This window comes from Montipora foliosa, chromosome 11, assembly GCF_036669935.1.
Source record: "Montipora foliosa isolate CH-2021 chromosome 11, ASM3666993v2, whole genome shotgun sequence".
Taxonomy (NCBI): Eukaryota; Metazoa; Cnidaria; class Anthozoa; order Scleractinia; family Acroporidae; genus Montipora; species Montipora foliosa.
In genome coordinates this window covers 24,263,399-24,280,918 of record NC_090879.1, presented here as the reverse complement: position 1 = coordinate 24,280,918, position 17,520 = coordinate 24,263,399, and the positions used below count along the sequence as shown (strand labels likewise).

Here is a 17,520-nt window from a genome sequence, read left to right as displayed (position 1 = left end):
TACGATTAGGCTTAAAAAAAAAAAAGTCGTCTGAAACAGCCGATCTTTTCAAATGTCGCAGATCGGCAAACACTTCTCTGCAAAAACAAAGGAAAGATAAAAAACAAGGACTTCCAAGTGAAATTTTGACGCAAGGGCGAACGTGTTTCTTCTCGTGCGAAATTATATTTTCCGCATCTGAACGCAGTCTATCCAAATTTATGGGCAAAAGCAAACGGACCAAAATATCTTCCTCTCTCGTCAAACGTACAAAGGATAATAGCAAATCGTGAAAATCGTAGCGAGTGCAAACGTGACATATCGATCGGAATTCTACCACAATCTCTGTACAATGTCCTGTAATGATTGAATCTATATTATCAGATGGCTCTGTTTATTTCCGGTCTCTCGTTCAGTTTCTAAGACGATTTCAGCTTTACTTGCCAGCATTATAGTTATCAGAAGGAAATAACTCACGCCCTTTGTTGTTTGGTTTTAAAAAAAGAATTGTTTGACCCCCTGCGTTGCCTCGTTCCTGCGTCAAATCCTTGTACTGCTCTTAGTTGCAACGTGCACGTTTTCGAGCTCAAGCATGGCGCTTCGTACCAATGTTTGTGTTTACCTTTTTCTTGGAGCCTTTCTGCCGACGTTTGCAAATTGCATTCGACCGTTTAGGGTTCCAAAGAATCTCTTCGTGCAAGGTACCTCGCCGTATACTCTACCCGAAGGTATTCGAGAGATAAGGCGGGAAGGCTACGAGCCCGACGTGGAGGGCCGTGAAACTGAAGAAGATCTAAACTTGCATCATCGGTTTCGTCGTGCAGTTCTGACCCCTGAACCTGCGAAATCTTTTGTGAGTTTTACCTCGTGTTTTTCAATGATTTAAGTTTTGGTTAGCAGGGCTCGAATTGAGAAGACGAGTTTTTTGACCAGTCGCTTTTTTGATTACATGTTCCTTGTAGCAATCACTGGGAAACTTCGACACGCTTTTCATGTACTGGCCCGTAAACAACGAGACAGAAAACGTCATATTCCTTCTTGGCAAGAAAGATGCAAAGAGTAAAGTTTTTGTTTCAAGAGATTACGGCAAGAACTTCACAGATCTAGATCAGTTGGCTCCTAACGGGAAAGCAAAGCGACTTATTGATCACATTTATTGCTCCAAAGCGGATCCAAAACTCGTAAGTATTTAAGTCTTACGCATAGACATAATTCTTGTAGATGCAGCTTTTGTGTGATTCGTTTTGATATTTAGCCGCTGATCGCTTTGTTGTTAACATGATATTGTAATCGAACACGTGAAGGTTATGCAGGAAGGTAAAATAGTCACGTTACATCATTCAAAACTGGCTTCGTTTGTAAGGGGTTTCGTATTCATGGTGTTCTCCTGCGTGTAATGTAAATTGATTTCTAGTACAGAAACCGTGGTGCTGCGTCGTTGGGAGAGTGAAACAGGAAAAAAATTGGTTTCGCATGTGATGATCGAGCATTGTCTGCGTTGTCGCGGAATACAGGGCTGGATGCTTTGTTTAAGAGTATAATTTTGTACAGAATACAGCCCACTTGCATAGTTTTTTCCTCTGTGTCTCGTTTTAAAAGTGTTTCTGAGGAAGTTCATTTTGTTTAATTATGGCTTTACTATCAGCTCTCCTGAACATGAAGTTTTAAAATTCTCATGATACTTGCACTGGCTCAGTTTAGCAAGATAGTGTTCTTGGTCCATACTGTACTCAACGTTCAAGATATCGTACGTCGCTGCTTGTCATGGAACAGAAGACTATTTTCAAGTGGTTTCTTTGAACTACCGGAATGCACTTCACGAACGACAATTATTCTCACTTCGGCCTTCTGTGAACTCCAGTTTATGACTCTTTTTTGTGAGTGACCCTAAATGTTGACAGATTGTCTGGGTACCACTGCCAGTACATTGATAGCAAGCAAAACTGTTTCCATCCATTTTTAGTTTCTTCAAAATAATAATAGTTTGTATTTACTGTTTTATTCACTTGTTTTTCCTTGATCAATTCATTTGCATTGAGCTCCGTTTATGCGTGAGCATAAATTATAATTACATATTTTAAACTTGTTCTCAGTGAGTTTCTGTTGTCCAAACAAAGGGCATTTATGATCAGAGCGTCAGTAACGTAGTTTACATATATGCTGATGGCTCAAGTCGTAACTAGAAGTGATAACTTGTGAACAACTGGCTGATTTACAAGTGGGGTTGATCTTAGCTCATATCCATTTAAAAGTCATTTGATGTTTTCAAGCTATTTGCATACTTTTCTCGCCCAAATATTTTCAAAAAGGTATTTGCAATTAAGGATGGTACCGACAAATGCAAAGATTTTGTGTGGTTTTTGAATATGGGGGAAAAGCAGATTTTGAGGAAATTGAAATTCAAAAAGATAATTGGGGGTAACCACGCATTTTTCAATGATAATTAATCAACAATATTTGTAAAAAGCTTTAAAATACTAAGCAATGCATATATATATATGGTGTTCTTTTCCAAATTAAAGCTTGTCATCTCTGAATCTCTGAAAAATGCATGTTTACCCCTAAATTTCTTTTTGAATACCAACAGCAATTGCTAAGCTCTGCTTAGTTTTAGACCTTGCAAAAATATCCCTGTATTATCAAGATGCGCAATCGACAGTGCTTGAAATTAATGGTCGTCTGGTCATCCCAGAGGACCAGAAAGCTACCAGGCTACTAGTTTTTGGTAAAATGAAAAGATTGGTTCGCCGAAGAAAAAACAATGGACAACCCAGCCAAAAAAAAAAGTTTTACATAAGCAGCACCTGATTCACTCGACACTTTTCTTTTGTCAATGTCTGATAGTTGTGTGAAGGTAACAATAATTAATTTGCCTCAGTTGAGCATTTTCCTTTGTTTTGAATACCTGTGGCTTTTACAAAAAGTTGTCTGATAGAAAAATTCAAATTTACATATAGTATTCAAGCACGACTGATTAATTATCCAAGATGGTGATCAACAGACAGCAATACAGTGACGGAAGCCCAAGAAAAAGGGACTGGGGAGTTAAAAAAAGGAACAACAGATAACATTTTATGATATATTACGGACACATTGCCACAAGGGGCTTTTTTATTGCACAAATTACCACAGAGCTCGATTGTGTCCATGGTTTATTGATAAATCATTTGCATGTGCCTAAGGTGCCATGTCTTTTTAGTGTGTCTTTGTGTTTAATCGTAGTGAATTCCCGATGAGCAGCCAAGCATTTATCAGGGCAACCAAATTTACAGGTTTAGTTGCCTGGCTTTTGAAACAGGGACAACCTGGACTTCTTAAAAATTTCGAGCACTGTGCAGAATTTATGCACAATGGCAGCAGTAGGTGCTTTCCGTAATTAAGGCAATTAATTAAGGGATGGAGGGCTGTGTTGGTTGTGCCACAGGGCTCGAAATTAGGAAAAAAAATAACTGAAGTCGCCAAAAGGCGACTAACTGAGAAAGATAAGTCTACAATTTGTAAACTCAAGTCACCAGAGGGTATTGGGTAGGAGCCCCCAAATGCAGGAAAACGAATGAAAAACTTTTTATTAGCACTCTGTTTCTGTTTCTTCAAATATAAAACATGATCGTTCAACTGCTTAGTAACCTGGCGCAATACCTCATGTTTGCGTGCAAGCATCATCACTTGCGTTGCGTGAAAATGCTAGTGGGTAATGATTATTTTTTATTCTTTATACAAACCTGGCTGGTTTAAATGCTTTTGCAAACTTTGTAGTGTTTGGTTTATGAATTTTTTGTTTTGTTTGACATGTGAGATATCATAAATCAAGGACCAATTAAACCTAACACATTTTGCATCATTTTAAAAGTCATTTTCAAAGATTGACTCCTGCTTCTGTGCTGTTGTGCTTATTCTCTAAAGCCCTTTATTCCTGAACAAGGAAACAGGTTAGTTTTAGGGTTTACATGTTCGATTTTCTGAGAACTTTTTGAAACTTGAGGACAAATTGCCCACATATACAACAACTGCTGAACCACCAAACTATTAAGTATCCCATGAACATTTAACAAAAAAATTAAGAAAGTGCTTTTTTTGCCATCAAAAATGGGGGGTCAACTTATACACAGGATCAATTTATACACGGGTAAATAGGGTAATAAGAATATAAAATTACAAATTAAAAGCTTTCTTAAAAAGATATAGACAAAACATACTACGATAAAATTATGAAATGATAAGTAGAGAACGCATTCAAATCGGGACCTAAAAGATTTATGGACGGACAGCTTTTGATGAAGAAGATTCTGAAAGGCTTTCTGAGGTTTTTTGAGTTTTTGTAATTTCGTGATACACAAAATCATTCCAGGTGCACAATGTATTCAGGGTGAAAATGGGCCTTTAAAGATCAAATCTCAGCTGATATTGTGAGGAAACAACTTAAGGATCTGAGTGGGAAAGTACATACCACCATCCATCCTGTGTTTGGGAGCAGAAAAATTGAACGAGAGCTAAATGTGAAAGAAACAAAGCCACCCATAATTATTGTAAATCAGCAGCATGTTTATAGTTTTCAATGTGGCCTGTGTGATGCGGGTCATGTATGTTACACACACGGACATTTAAGTAATCATGTAAAAGGACATAAACAACAATCCTCTGCCATTGCCAAACAGTACAAGAATAAGCACGGGATAATGCCTCAGTAACGTGCATTTTGAAGTGCTTAAGAAATGCAAAAAAAAAAAAATGACTGTTTAGTGCACGAAATACTTTTCATAAGAGCTTTAAAGCCAAATCTCAACTTTCAATCAGACTCCATTCATACCTTTGCACCCTTGTTAATTCTTGGCCTTAAAAAATCGCCTTAAATGCTGTAATTTGTATTATCTGATGAAATTTTTCCTTGATAATGGAGTCTTGACTACTATGAAAACGTCAGATTTTATCTGCTTTTTTCCATTTCATGCTTTAAGAAATCTCTTTAAAAACAAATTGGCTTTGGCACGACAAGGTTTAGATGCTTATAAAGCCAATTTCAATGGTCAACAACATTGCATACCCAACCCAGTCATCAAGTACCTGTGAATGTCTGCATAAATTGTAATGATAATGATGATGATGATGATAATAAAGATCCTTGAGTCCAAACTTAATGGCGGCAATATTGTTAAGGCAATCAATTCAAGAGCTACAGTGCTGGCATAATGGACTGGACCCAAGAAAACTGCAGGAAGTGGACAGAAAAACAAGAAAGCTTTTATTGATATATCAAGCCTTTCACCCACAGGCAGATGGGGATAGTCTTTGTCAGAAGATCAGAAGGTGGAAGAGGACTGATTGGAGTTGAAGAATGTGTAGGAATTGAGACTAATAGTCTATTAGAGTACATAAGTAGAAGTGACGAAGGTCTGCTTACTACGATTTTCATGCATTCTGGCTTCCGTCAACTAAACTGCATCAATTATGCATAACATAACCAACCAACTTGATACTGATGGAAAGCAATGGAATATGTACCAATCTTTTTACTGAGGAACCTCTAAAAAGATATAATGGTATTTGAGCTGTGAACCAAACAAAAACTCCATTTCACTTTCTGGAGGTTCCGCAGAATTATGACAATCTCATCAACGTAGTTCAGGAAAAAGGCCTACTAAAAGAGAGGAACGCTGGAATGAATTAGGCTGGCTCTCTGAAACTTCTGCAAAAGTACTGAGCAAGACAGAGATGAACTGTCTTGGGGAGGGCTTAGAAAAGGAAAGCTGAAGGGAAAAGAGGGACTCTTAACAGCTGTGAAGGATGAAGTGCTAAGAACTAACAGCATCAAGAGCAAAATGCATAAGCAAGATGGGTCACCAGTGTGTCGTATGTGTGGCGAAAAGGAGGAAACTGGGGGCAGATAGTGGCGGAATCCAAGACGCTGGTACAGAAGTACTTCAAGGGCTGGAGGTTTAATAAAGTAGTGCAAGTTATCCACTGGCAGCTCTGTGAGAAATTAGGTTTTGAGAGGGAAATCAAGTGGTATAATCACAAACCCAAACCTAAACTTGAATCAGAGAAGGCCAAGATACTGTGGGATTTCAAGATACAGACAGATTAGGCAATATTAAGGCTTACAAACCAGACATTGTTGTCATTGATAAAGTGGCCAAAGAGTGGTTCATTATTGATGTTGCACGTCCGTTTGACACCAGAGTCAGCAACAGGGAAAGAGAAAAGCTGGACAAATACCAGGACCTAAAGAAAGATATGAAAAGAATCTGGCACTTCAAGAAGATTATATACTCACTGGAAGAGTATGTCCGACTAACCCATTCACCCTAAACCGACTTAGTATTTTACTCTGTCTAATGCCAGATGATTTTACTTGTCAATGGGGAACCCCAGGAGTCAATGGGTTAATCACTCACTGAAAGTGGTGCCAGTCATTATAGGTGCCTTACGAACAATCCCAAAAGGGCTCATCGAACAGCTAAATTTAGTTGGCATGACACGTGACCTTGAGCTCCTGTGAAAGGTATGCAAACTGGGATCTGCATGGATTCTACGAAGAGTCCTGGAAAGGGAATGCATTAAGGGTTTTGGGATGTGGGATGAACTAGAGGTCATATGAGGCCGTAGGAAGTGGCCTGATGCCTCTGTTATTGCAGCGAAAGCTGTGTTAAAAAACTAATAATAATAATAATAATAATAATAATAATAATAATAATGGTAATGATAATAAAAAACGTATAAGATTGACTTTTGTTATTAAATTTATGAGAAAAACTAACGCGGAGAGATTTCGATGTTTCGATGACATCCTGTCATCATTATCAAGAAAATGAAGAAAATTTACATAAGTAAGTAGTCAAAAAACTAAACCAAAAACAGTAGTTTATTGTTCTAAGCCAGTGAATCATCCAGTGACCTCACACAAAGGAAAACCTAAAGTCAAGTAAAAACTTTAGCACGTATTGAGTCTGATTGGATGTTAAGGCTTGGTCTGTACTTTTTAATCAGGAGCAACTCGTATACCAGAAAATGGAAATGCCAAGGAAAGATGGACTGTTTTTTGACTACTTACTTATGTAAATTTTCTTCATTTTCTTGATAATGATGACAGGATATCGAAACGTCGAAATCTCTCCGCGTTAGTTTTTCTGATAATAAAAAAAATTAATTTATTATTATTAACATTGATCTGTTTTAAAAATGTATTTAACATTTTTATGTTTATGATGTTCTTTCTTTTCAGTGTATTCTTGCAGATAAAAAAAACAAGGTGATTTATCACACTGAGGATCTTGACAATTTTCACCTGAAGCATGTTGACTTTGTGCCATCTTACTTTGCATTTCATCCAACAAACTCCCGTTTTGCCATGGCGTATGACAATGCCAATGAATCTGTAAGTAATTACTGTTTAGCATTGAGGCTTGTCTGGAGTGTTCAGGGATAAAGATTGATTTTGAATTAAAGTGGTACTACGACCAAAAAAAATTTTGTTTTTCCTTTGGATTTCAAAACTATGTTAACTAAACACTAACTCACCCAACTTTTAAGTTCTGATTTTAAAAAGACACCTGTTTATTTTAGCTGGAATTTTCTTATTTATTGGTCTGCCATTACTAACTTTAAAATCTTGAGAGAGCTGGGTCAAGGAGAAAATGACGTCTTTCACTCACTAGTTTAAGAATGCAATGCGTGTGTACGCGGCCTAATTAATATGCAGCACGGGAGTTTCGGGCTTTCAGACTTTTCAACCCGTGTTTTGCATATATAATAAATTGCGTTTACACGCTGAAATTTTAACCCAGTGAGTAAATGACGTCATTTTCTCTAGATCCAACCCTCTGAGGTCTAATCGGCCAGTTTTGAACGTGATTAATGGCGGACCATGAAATCCAAAACTTACACTCAAATTAGACAGCCTTTGGATAAAACTCAAAGCTCAAAATTTTGCCAGTTAGGTGTTGAGCGAATGCACTTTCGAAATCTGAACAAAAAAAGGAAATGATTTTTTGATCATAGTACCACTTTAATGATAAAAGTGTTACGTGGCTTATTAATGATGTTATGTGATTGTCAAATGTGAAGAAATTAACAAAAGTGACATAAATAATTTGTAATTATATATACTCTGAAATAGGTGTGTGTTTGAATTTCAAGAATGCGAATAATTGAGCAATAGTGTGTAGATAATACAGTGTATGTTGCAGCCAATTAGGGCTGAATTGTGCATTACAGTAATGAGTATAAATATATTTAGTATATACTCACTCAGTGACGTGGGTGTTTCAAGCAATCTGATTGGTTGGCTATCTCACGCTAATTGAGCATTATTCACTCCCCAAGGAGTGGATAATGTGTGATCCAAACAAAACAAAATGGCCGGCGTAAACTCTTCAGCATTTCTGAATCGGAATATTGAGAATACAAGATGATGCTGTGCTACAGAACACAAAGAGGGCCACAAAATTTGGCCTGAATGTTTTCAAAGGTAAGAGAAGAGTTCATACTTTTGCCAACCAGTGTTTGACTTTGTTTTTCCAGATAATTATTGCTGAAAATTAAACAACGTTAAGCTTCATGCCAACAATTTGTTTCACTCGGAGCAATTCTATTTTGTAGGACTGGTCGCCCAGCAAAACAAAATAATTTGTTGCTGAAATCGAGGAATTGAAAAAAATGGTTTAAGAAAGTTCTGCATGGTTGCAAGGAAACAAGACTGGTCATTTTACAACAACCCAATGCTCACCTCGGTTAGAGCAGCCATTTCTGGACCCTTTACCAACTGCACTCGTACAAATTCCATTTCAAATGAACCTCTAAAGCTTTGATCGAATGTTAAAAATGTTTTAACAAATAGACTTCCGATTTAGGTTGCTGATTTAAACGGTGTTAAATGACCATTTTGCTGTTTGTGAAGAGGATTTTAACGAAGGTTATTTAGATTTGCCATGTTTGAAGCTTCTGTAAACACTTTTGTGCATGCTTTGTGCCGCTTGCAAATTTTCCACGCATGAATTGAGATGTCAGTTAAATCAACTTTGGATGGTTTCTTCTGCAGTTGTTGCTGAGATCACTTCGTGAGTATATACTAACACAATAATTATTCTTTTCAATCTGGATGAATAGTGGCAGAATATTTTAATCTCGCTGCTTTGTAGCTCGATAAATATTCTGCCACTATTCACCTCGATTTCAAAGAATAATTGTTAATTATTAAAAGGGTATGTAATAATAGATGGTTTAGGATAAATACAGTACCGCTCAAAGATAAGCAAACCATCAAACACGTTGACAATGCGTTGAGAACGAATAGTCAACACGTTTGAAAATAAAACCAACATGTTTGCAAACTAGTAACTTCTTTTCAATGCGTTTGGTCTTTGTTATTCATTTTCACACCTTGGAATTGTATTTTTAGTTGCGACACAAAATGAAATAATGAAATCAGTTTTGACACGTACGTAATTGGCGAGGAACGACCGCGGAACAGATTCTCGGTCATTATAAAACTCTGAAATAATTTTTGATCAATATTACGGTACCTTATGGAGCAATTTAGTTTGTTTTGGGCCGAAACTAAAAGATCTTTCAGCAAAGCGGCACGTGCTGCGACGGAGACTCTCTCTAGATGGAGTGCATATTTTTTATACGCTTTCCACATTCTGCGAATGTTGAGTTCAAACCAAATTTCTCAGTGAACTACGATGGGTAGTTCGCCACAATCTTTCTTTTAAAGTTGTCTTGCACTTGACTAGAGCAGTAAGATATTCGGCAGACTAATCCGTAAAACGTTGCGTGATGTTGACCTTTTGTGGTGCTGTGACCTTTCATCACCTCCCTACTGATGTTTAATTTGTCTCAAAAGGAACTGAAGGATCATTCAGTTTCACGAGGTATTAATAAGATTTTTTTTCGGGATTTTTTGGGGTTTAATTGGAGAGTTCAATGAGTTAAACTGAATCATTTAATTCGGTCGTTTTCGTACGGAAAGTAAAGTTAAGTCGGCTTGTCACATCAAATTTTTGCATCTTCATGTTGAAACAGTGCAACGTGTATTTTCGTTCTTGTATATCTCAAATGATTTTATTTTTTAAGCAAAAGACCACTCCAAATGATGACAAAATCATTGTCCCCGGTGCTTTGGGTTCACGTAGTTAAAAGCTGCAAGACAGTTGAATTTAAGCCATTCACAGATGTCTGACAATCGTGTGTTTACAACTGCTTGCCGTCTAGTTAAAGTATGGATTTTACATTACGCTTGTCATTGAAGTGTTTTTATTCGCTCCAAACTTTAGTTTACATGACACAGCTATGAGACGTGCAAAAAATCCGAAAACATTCACCTTTTTGTGTATAATAGGCTAAAAGCTGAACTTTGCACAGTCGGACGACGAGACTGTTTTATTTTGTGACATCACTTTTCAAATGCATCATTGAACCTTTTGTAATGCAAATGCTTCAGAAAGTTAATGACTTAGGTCAACGTTTTTTCGTTTGCGTTCAACGCAAACACGTTGAAAGTCAAACGCAAACTAGTGAAAGACTAGTTTGAAATGTGTTTGGTGGTTCGCTTATCTCTGAGCGGTACTGTTCAAAACTTAATAGAAATATATAGAGGTATTAAAAGCTTAACTACATTAATTCCACCAAGTTACGTTATTTACACAATGACGATAATGCGTAATGAAACTGTTTTTGGCCATGTTGGTATGAAAGCTTATGATCATAAGTGCATGTTTGCCTAAAAGCATATCTTGGGCGTTGCAAGGGGGCAAAAGCTTTTGTAAGCCATGCGCATAGCAAAACTGCTTTGTGTCATAAGCAAGAGCGCTTGAGGACTACTCACCAGGACAATCTTCATCAAGATTTTAATAATTATTGTTTTTCCAGTGAGTACAAAGCCTTCATGATCGTGAGATATTGATCAATAATATTTATTTTTTCAAAACATGTTTTGCTGATGTTTTAATAGTTATTGCTCATGTTTTAATTTTGCATTTTCAAAACTTTTATTCTAACAGCTTTGGTGGTCTAATGATAAAGGTAGTACCTTTAAGTTCTGTGTCGGCAATGTCAAGTCTTTTCATTGGTTAGTAAAATTTTCTTTTGCTTTTAGTTTTGTAAATTTTAGCTTAACCCATTGACACCTGAGGCCCATTTCTCAAAAGTACCGAAACTTTTCAGGCCCGAAAAGCCATTTGTGAAACTGCCAACCCGCTTGTTTTGGAAAGCTGATCTTTTAACATGTTTTCAAACTGACTAAAAGAAAAGGGTCTGTGAAGTTTGACGACTTAAATCCTCTCTGTTCTTGAGATACAGAAGAAATTGTGACACCTGAGAATGGCCCGTAAAGTTTCGGGACTTTCGAGAAACAGGCCCCTGGACCGTCCTTGGCCCATTGATGAGTAAAATCCTCTGGCGTTAGACAGAGTAATATCTATTAAGTCCCTCTCTTAAGTGTCAATGGGTTAAACTATTGTCAATATTTAATGACATAAATGTGTAAATATTTAGCAATTATTGAATGAGGCTGAGTAGGATATGAAGAATTCTGCAGGTCGAGGAGAGTGTTATCCACGAAGGCCGAGGTGGATAACATCCTCAGAGATCTGCCGAATTCTTCATATTCTATGAAAGCCGAATTCAATAATTGCTTTATTATTCATTCAAAATATTTTCTTCGCTCAAACTTCTAAACCTACTCGCAGCCATTTTTCTGCTCAACAAAAACAACACAATCTCGTCCCCAGCTTTTTTCGGTCAACGGTTCAATAATTTGCAGCAGGCTGGACTTTTGACGTCATTGGTTCAATAATCTGCAGTGGGCTGCACTTTTGACGTGGTTGATTCATTAAGACGAAGTCTCTTTCCAAATTTGGTGAACAGCAGCTGGTTATGGTGAATTATGCCTGTGGTTTTAACCAATCAGAAACAGAAACAGAAACAGGAAATATTTTGAATGAATAATATATATATACATATACATATACATATACATATACATATAATATATGAAGTCTGAAAGGACCAAGGACGGACAACCCCTGGAAGACACCTTCATTGGGAGAAAAACTTTCCATGCCCTGAGCGGGACCTGAACCCACGCCCCCCGATTACCGGTTGGGTGCGATCACCACTACACTATCAGAGCAACCATGCTGGCTACATGGCCAATCTGGATAGTGAATGGGAATTACGTGGTCATCCTGGGCCCATGTTTTTCCCCAACTAGATGACGCTGGATCAACCAGAACGATGATTCACGGGCGGACGAGAGAGAAGAGGACAATTTGTATACAAGTTAAGAAGGTCTCTCGAGCCAACAGCGCATCCCTGCCCCCCAGGAGGATCACAAATGGATTCACAGTCCAAGCCTCAGCAAAATGTAATTAATTAATGAAGTCTGAAAGGACCAAGGACGGACAACCCCTTGAAGACACCTTCATTGGGAGAAAAACTTTCCATGCCCTGAGCGGGACCTGAACCCACGCCCCCCCGATTACCGGTTGGGTGTTAGTGGTGATCACACCCAACCGGTAATCGGTAAAGGTTCAGTCACACCGTGGTCTTTTCTCAGCTGGTGGCGCTCGACCGTGATCTTTTCTGGGATGCCATGGCAAAACACTTAACATTGGGACACTTCAGGAAGTTTTCTTATGGAGCACAATTCTCTTTGCAATGCTTTATGGGGCGATTTGTTGGGAGTTGAATGAAGCTTATGAAATTGAACGCAGCATATGAAATTATGACATTTTGACAACAGAAGACAGATCAAGAAAAGGACAAAGCCGTATTTTTTAAATCAATCTTTGCTTAAAAAAAGAGTTGGTTGAGAAGCAGCCGGGTAAAGTCACGTCGACAGCCAGTCAATTTGCCTGGTGCCCGGCCCTTAATAAAACCCTGAGTCCACCGTTGCCTGACCTTCCCCTCTGACCCTCCCCTGATGAGTCTTTTGAGTGCAGCTTTGTAGCTTTTTTAGGATGTTTATCACATTCCATTGGCCCATTCCATCCAGTTTGAAAACAGTGTTCGTGAGTTTTTCGATAAGGTCTGTTATGATGTGTGTATTACATTTGGTTGTGTTAATAAAGGTTAAGCTGTGTGGTCAGCTTGCTTGGCTCCCAGTTGTGTGTGAGAAAAAACAGTCGTTGAAGTAAAGAGTAAGGAATGTTTACACGTTTACTTTATGAACAATGGGAACATAATTCAGAAAGAAAGTTAGAATCAGAGATAACATTGCTGTCAATAATAAGTACCAAAAAGGGACAGAAAGCTACATCTGTTAAAGAAGATGGCTACTTTTTTCCTGAAATTGAAGGAATTAAAGACAGATTTTTCCAACCTTAAATTTAAGTTTGTTATAATTGAGTACTTCTGCCAACTCGCTTTAAAGTTATTGAAACCCCTGTATGACGTGCTCGCCATAGTTTTTCGCTTATGAGGCGCAGCATGTTTTCTCAAAGAAATTGCTTGTTGGCCCCAGACGTGATCTAAACTGAAGGTGCATCTTTTTGCAACAAAACTCGTGCAGCCCCTTTGTGGCCATCTTGTAGTTCAGCTCGCCCCAGTCTTCCTGTTACTGCGATTCCAAAATGGTGCCCTCACAGCAACATTCATGATGATGGCCTTTCAATTCTTAGCGTTGTACAACAAAAACACCCTCAAGAAAGCTAGTACTAATAACACCAGGATTTAAAGGTTTTTCTCTAAATTCTAGTTGAATTTCCTTTTGCCATTGCTTTTGACTTGCACTACAATCTAAATTTGAGACAGCAAAACTAGCGATGAGTTGAACCATATTCCTTTATGCGAGATGCATCTTACAAGCGAGTATTTCGATGAGATTTTCAGTTTGCAACATAAGTGCCATCAAGTTTGAAACTTAAATTAAAGGTGCGTCTTGTAACTGAAAAACTACGGTGTGGCCAGAAATGCAAGTCATTAGATGGTCGCCCAATTTTGACATCCAACATGAAGAGTCCCTTGAAATCTAAGCTTTTGCTACCTATTTGCAACAATAAGGTAAACATTGATATTATTTTTAGCGTAAAGTAAACGAGGAGCAGCATTTTGGGAACACATTGTGACTTAAACAATTTGTCTGTATTCTGAGACACAAGCAATGTTGAAGTTAAGAAGAAAGAGCAAGGGGGCACTTTGTGATACTATGTTGAAATCATCAAGTAAAAGGACACAAACAACATACATAATTGAGTAAAAGGACACAAAGAACAATGTCCTGGCCTGATGGGCCTTCTGGCTTGTAATCAGAGACTTTTTTACTATATCGAAACACGCCAACTCCCTCAGAAGAATGGAATGATCAACCATGTCGAAACCCTTTGAGCAAAGAACATTCTAGCTCCACAGTTCCCGCTATCTGTTGCCTCATGTCCCTTAGTTGGACAAAACAATGTTCTTGGGTTGTCCGTTAGCTGTTAAATGGTAAACGACGCAAAGGATTATTGACGAGATCGATCTAGGTAGGCTATGAGGCCTCAAGGACGGTCCTGTGAGTAGGTCTTTTGTTGTCATTTTCAATGGAGCGTAAAGTAATTCTAGAAGGTATCTGGCAAAGATTATAATGCCGCTCTTTACTTTGTCTTCCAGCTAGAACCCCTCGTCTCTCGCCATGGTATTCCCAAGTCAGAAAGGCAGTTCTTGACATCCTGGGGCAGTAGTGATGCACATGACTTCAAGGAGAGTAGATATTGGGAAGAATAAACAATCGGCTCTGCGTTTTGATGTGCATAACTGCCTGCAGATGAAATTATGCAGTTTTGGTTTCTCCCTAGTCATTCTTCAGAATGGGGAGTCAAATCTCCTGGGTTAGATTCCACATCCATTACAAATGGCCAAATCCCTAGGAAAATCCAATTCTGTTCTCTGTAGAAGCAGAAAACCGTGCCTAAGCCATTTTGAAGAGCATCTCCTGAACCTCGGCTGACTTGAGTACATCTTGTAGTGGAAGCTAGGGACGAAGAAAAGCGAAACGAGCAACTTGCTTGGAATAACTCGTTCCTTTGAGATAACAGTTTTGCTATAACTGTCCAAGGCCCCATTAGAAATAATTTTGGAACCATTAAATAGCAAATATTTAACTATTTGATAAGATGATAAAATATGGCGAACTTAGAAGTCTCAGTCACCATGCTGGCGCTCCCAGTAGTTCTCACCAGAACACCATAAAGACGTCAAGGTCATGTTTTTTGGTGACGCCTTTTTGCTGTTATTTTTCAGGGGGGTGGAGGATGTTCATGACAACACCACAATATTTGTTGAAAAGTTTAGTGCAGACCGCGGTAAGACATTGTCTTGTGTACTTTTTAAAATCTCTTTAATTAATAATTATAAAAATAATATTATTCACTGAAGTGATAATGACTAGTGATAGGATGTAGCGAGGCCTGAAGTGGGGAGGTGACTACTTTTCACTTTCGCTTTAACTATTGTTTTCGGTACTGTATACCAGCAGGCTATCAGATGGATAAATTTTATGTCCAATCTGCAGTTGATATGTTTGAAATTTCTTATGTTCTAAAAGTAAAAAAATAAATTGCTGAAACAGTCATGGGAGACGGTTCCATTAATCCTTAACTTTACAAGCATGGCAGGTGAATACAGTATTAGGGGGGTGTTTACTGGGGTAAACTCAGTCTGGCCTGAGTTCGTATCATCCTCCATACATTACTTTTTGTGTTTACATGAGACCGCCCTGAAAATGAACTCTAGACCAGTCTGAAACCAGAGTTTGTATCTGTCTCTGGTAAATGATAACAAATCTCAGACGGGGTCCAGAAATTTTAAGCCTTTGTGCTTGTGGGTAAGCCATGTATTGATTAGACAAAACATATCATTTCATCCTGAAACCAGGTACCAAGCATCTTGTCCCGGTTTCACGGAAATGGCTTCAAAAATTTCATACTGGTGTAAGTTCATACCAGTCTGAGTTCGTCCCGGTCCCATGTAAATACCCCGTTAGTTTCGAGTTAGTTTTGGCTAAATTTGCTGTTTTTAGGCCAAAGCTGAGAAAAAATCTAAATTAGGACGTAAGCTCACACATGCAACATTCCTGACAACCCACTGACAAGATACATTTTTGTATGAAATTCATTTATTGCACAAAGAGTTAGTCATATTCAGTTTTTGACAAGTTTCTGTGGACACCATCTCCAAACTTGAAACAACCTGGTCAGTTTTTTCAAGTTTCAATCCAAATCCATCCTCAGCATCCATGGATGCAAATAACAAAGAATAGCTTTATTGCACTTTAATTGTTATTGGCAACAAAACTACACCATTATTTTTTGGTCTTGATTGATGCAAAGACATGTTTTAGTGTTTTGACTGAAAGTTGACTACTGAAATAGTGCGATGTTGCCCCTTTAAGTAACTGATCAAAACAGTTGTGTATACTAAACTTAATTGAGTGCGTTCTACAGCATGCAAAATTTTGTGCAGTGTATTTTCCACTGGCTGAGGAGCGAAAGAAGTAGAACATAGTTATTCTGTACAACCCCCCCTCCCCCCCCCCAAAAAAAAAAAAAAAACCAAAAAAACCAAAAACAAAAACAAAAAACAAAAACAAACATGTACTTACCCTGTACTCACCCTGCTACACGCATTTATCGAAAGCAAGTTAGATTACGGTAATGCTTTACTCAGGCCTTTGTTGAAATTTCAGAGATCAAATTACTGTAATGCTTTTAACCCATTGACTCCTGGGGGTTCCCCATTGACGAGTAAAATCGTCTGGTGTTAGAGTAAAATACCAGGTATGGCCAGTTTAGGCTGGTTTAGTGGTGAATGGGTTAAAGTTGTTTATCGCCTGTTTTTGTCTTTGGTACTTACGCATTTTGTGGCAGCCTGCTTGACAATCGCTCCCAGAGTTGTGTGAGACACATCATTTAATATAATATTATTTTTTATTTTGCATTTTACTGGCAGTTCCTTCATATGGTGTATATTATGCACCAGTCAACATAAATCACTGCAATTAGATTTCTTTCCCTTTTGTCGTCAACTCCCAGTAACTCTCATCTTATAAACTCGAGTGAAACATTACTCAATGCTATGAACGTAAGTTGTCCATTTGTTTCACAGCTACAAGAAGACACAACAGAACTACTGTTGATGTGTTCCGTGATGGTAGCCTCTTCCAAGCACTATTTAACGACTATGTGCTGGAGGAATTTGAAGTCATGAAAAACTACATGTTTGTAACCACTCGACTGGTAAGTAAGCAAGCAAGTTTTGCAATTGTTTTCAGGTACTTGTGTGTTTTGCCACTATTGAGACATGAAATATTTGGTTCACACTGTGGTGGAGCATAGTGAATAATGAAACCCTCCTTTATTGGTGCTGGATCTTTTGCAGCTGTCCCATCTTAGCACGAATAGTATTGAGATTAGCTCCTTAGTTATTTTCTAGGTGGCTTTATACCTTACATATGAATTGTCCTTTTTTTTTCTTCTCTCTCTTGTTATTGTATGGTATAAATAAAGATGTTTGTTGTTTTGTTGTTGTTGTTGTTTGCAGGGTTGTCAAGAGTTTGAAGTTACTTAC

The 17,520-nt window shown here is 38.0% G+C and overlaps 1 protein-coding gene across 1 annotated transcript in view; it reads left to right on the top strand.

The window, feature by feature from the left end:
* Positions 1–509: 509 nt before the first annotated feature.
* LOC137974910 (uncharacterized) overlaps positions 510–17,520 on the top strand; it is an 84,162-nt gene continuing 67,151 nt past the window's right edge. The window contains exons 1-6 of the mRNA XM_068821919.1: positions 510–832; positions 942–1,160; positions 7,199–7,351; positions 10,977–11,044; positions 15,196–15,257; positions 17,059–17,189. Coding sequence (XP_068678020.1) covers positions 572–832; positions 942–1,160; positions 7,199–7,351; positions 10,977–11,044; positions 15,196–15,257; positions 17,059–17,189 — 894 coding nt within the window. The 5' untranslated portion in view covers positions 510–571. The remainder of the gene's footprint in view (positions 833–941; positions 1,161–7,198; positions 7,352–10,976; positions 11,045–15,195; positions 15,258–17,058; positions 17,190–17,520) is intronic.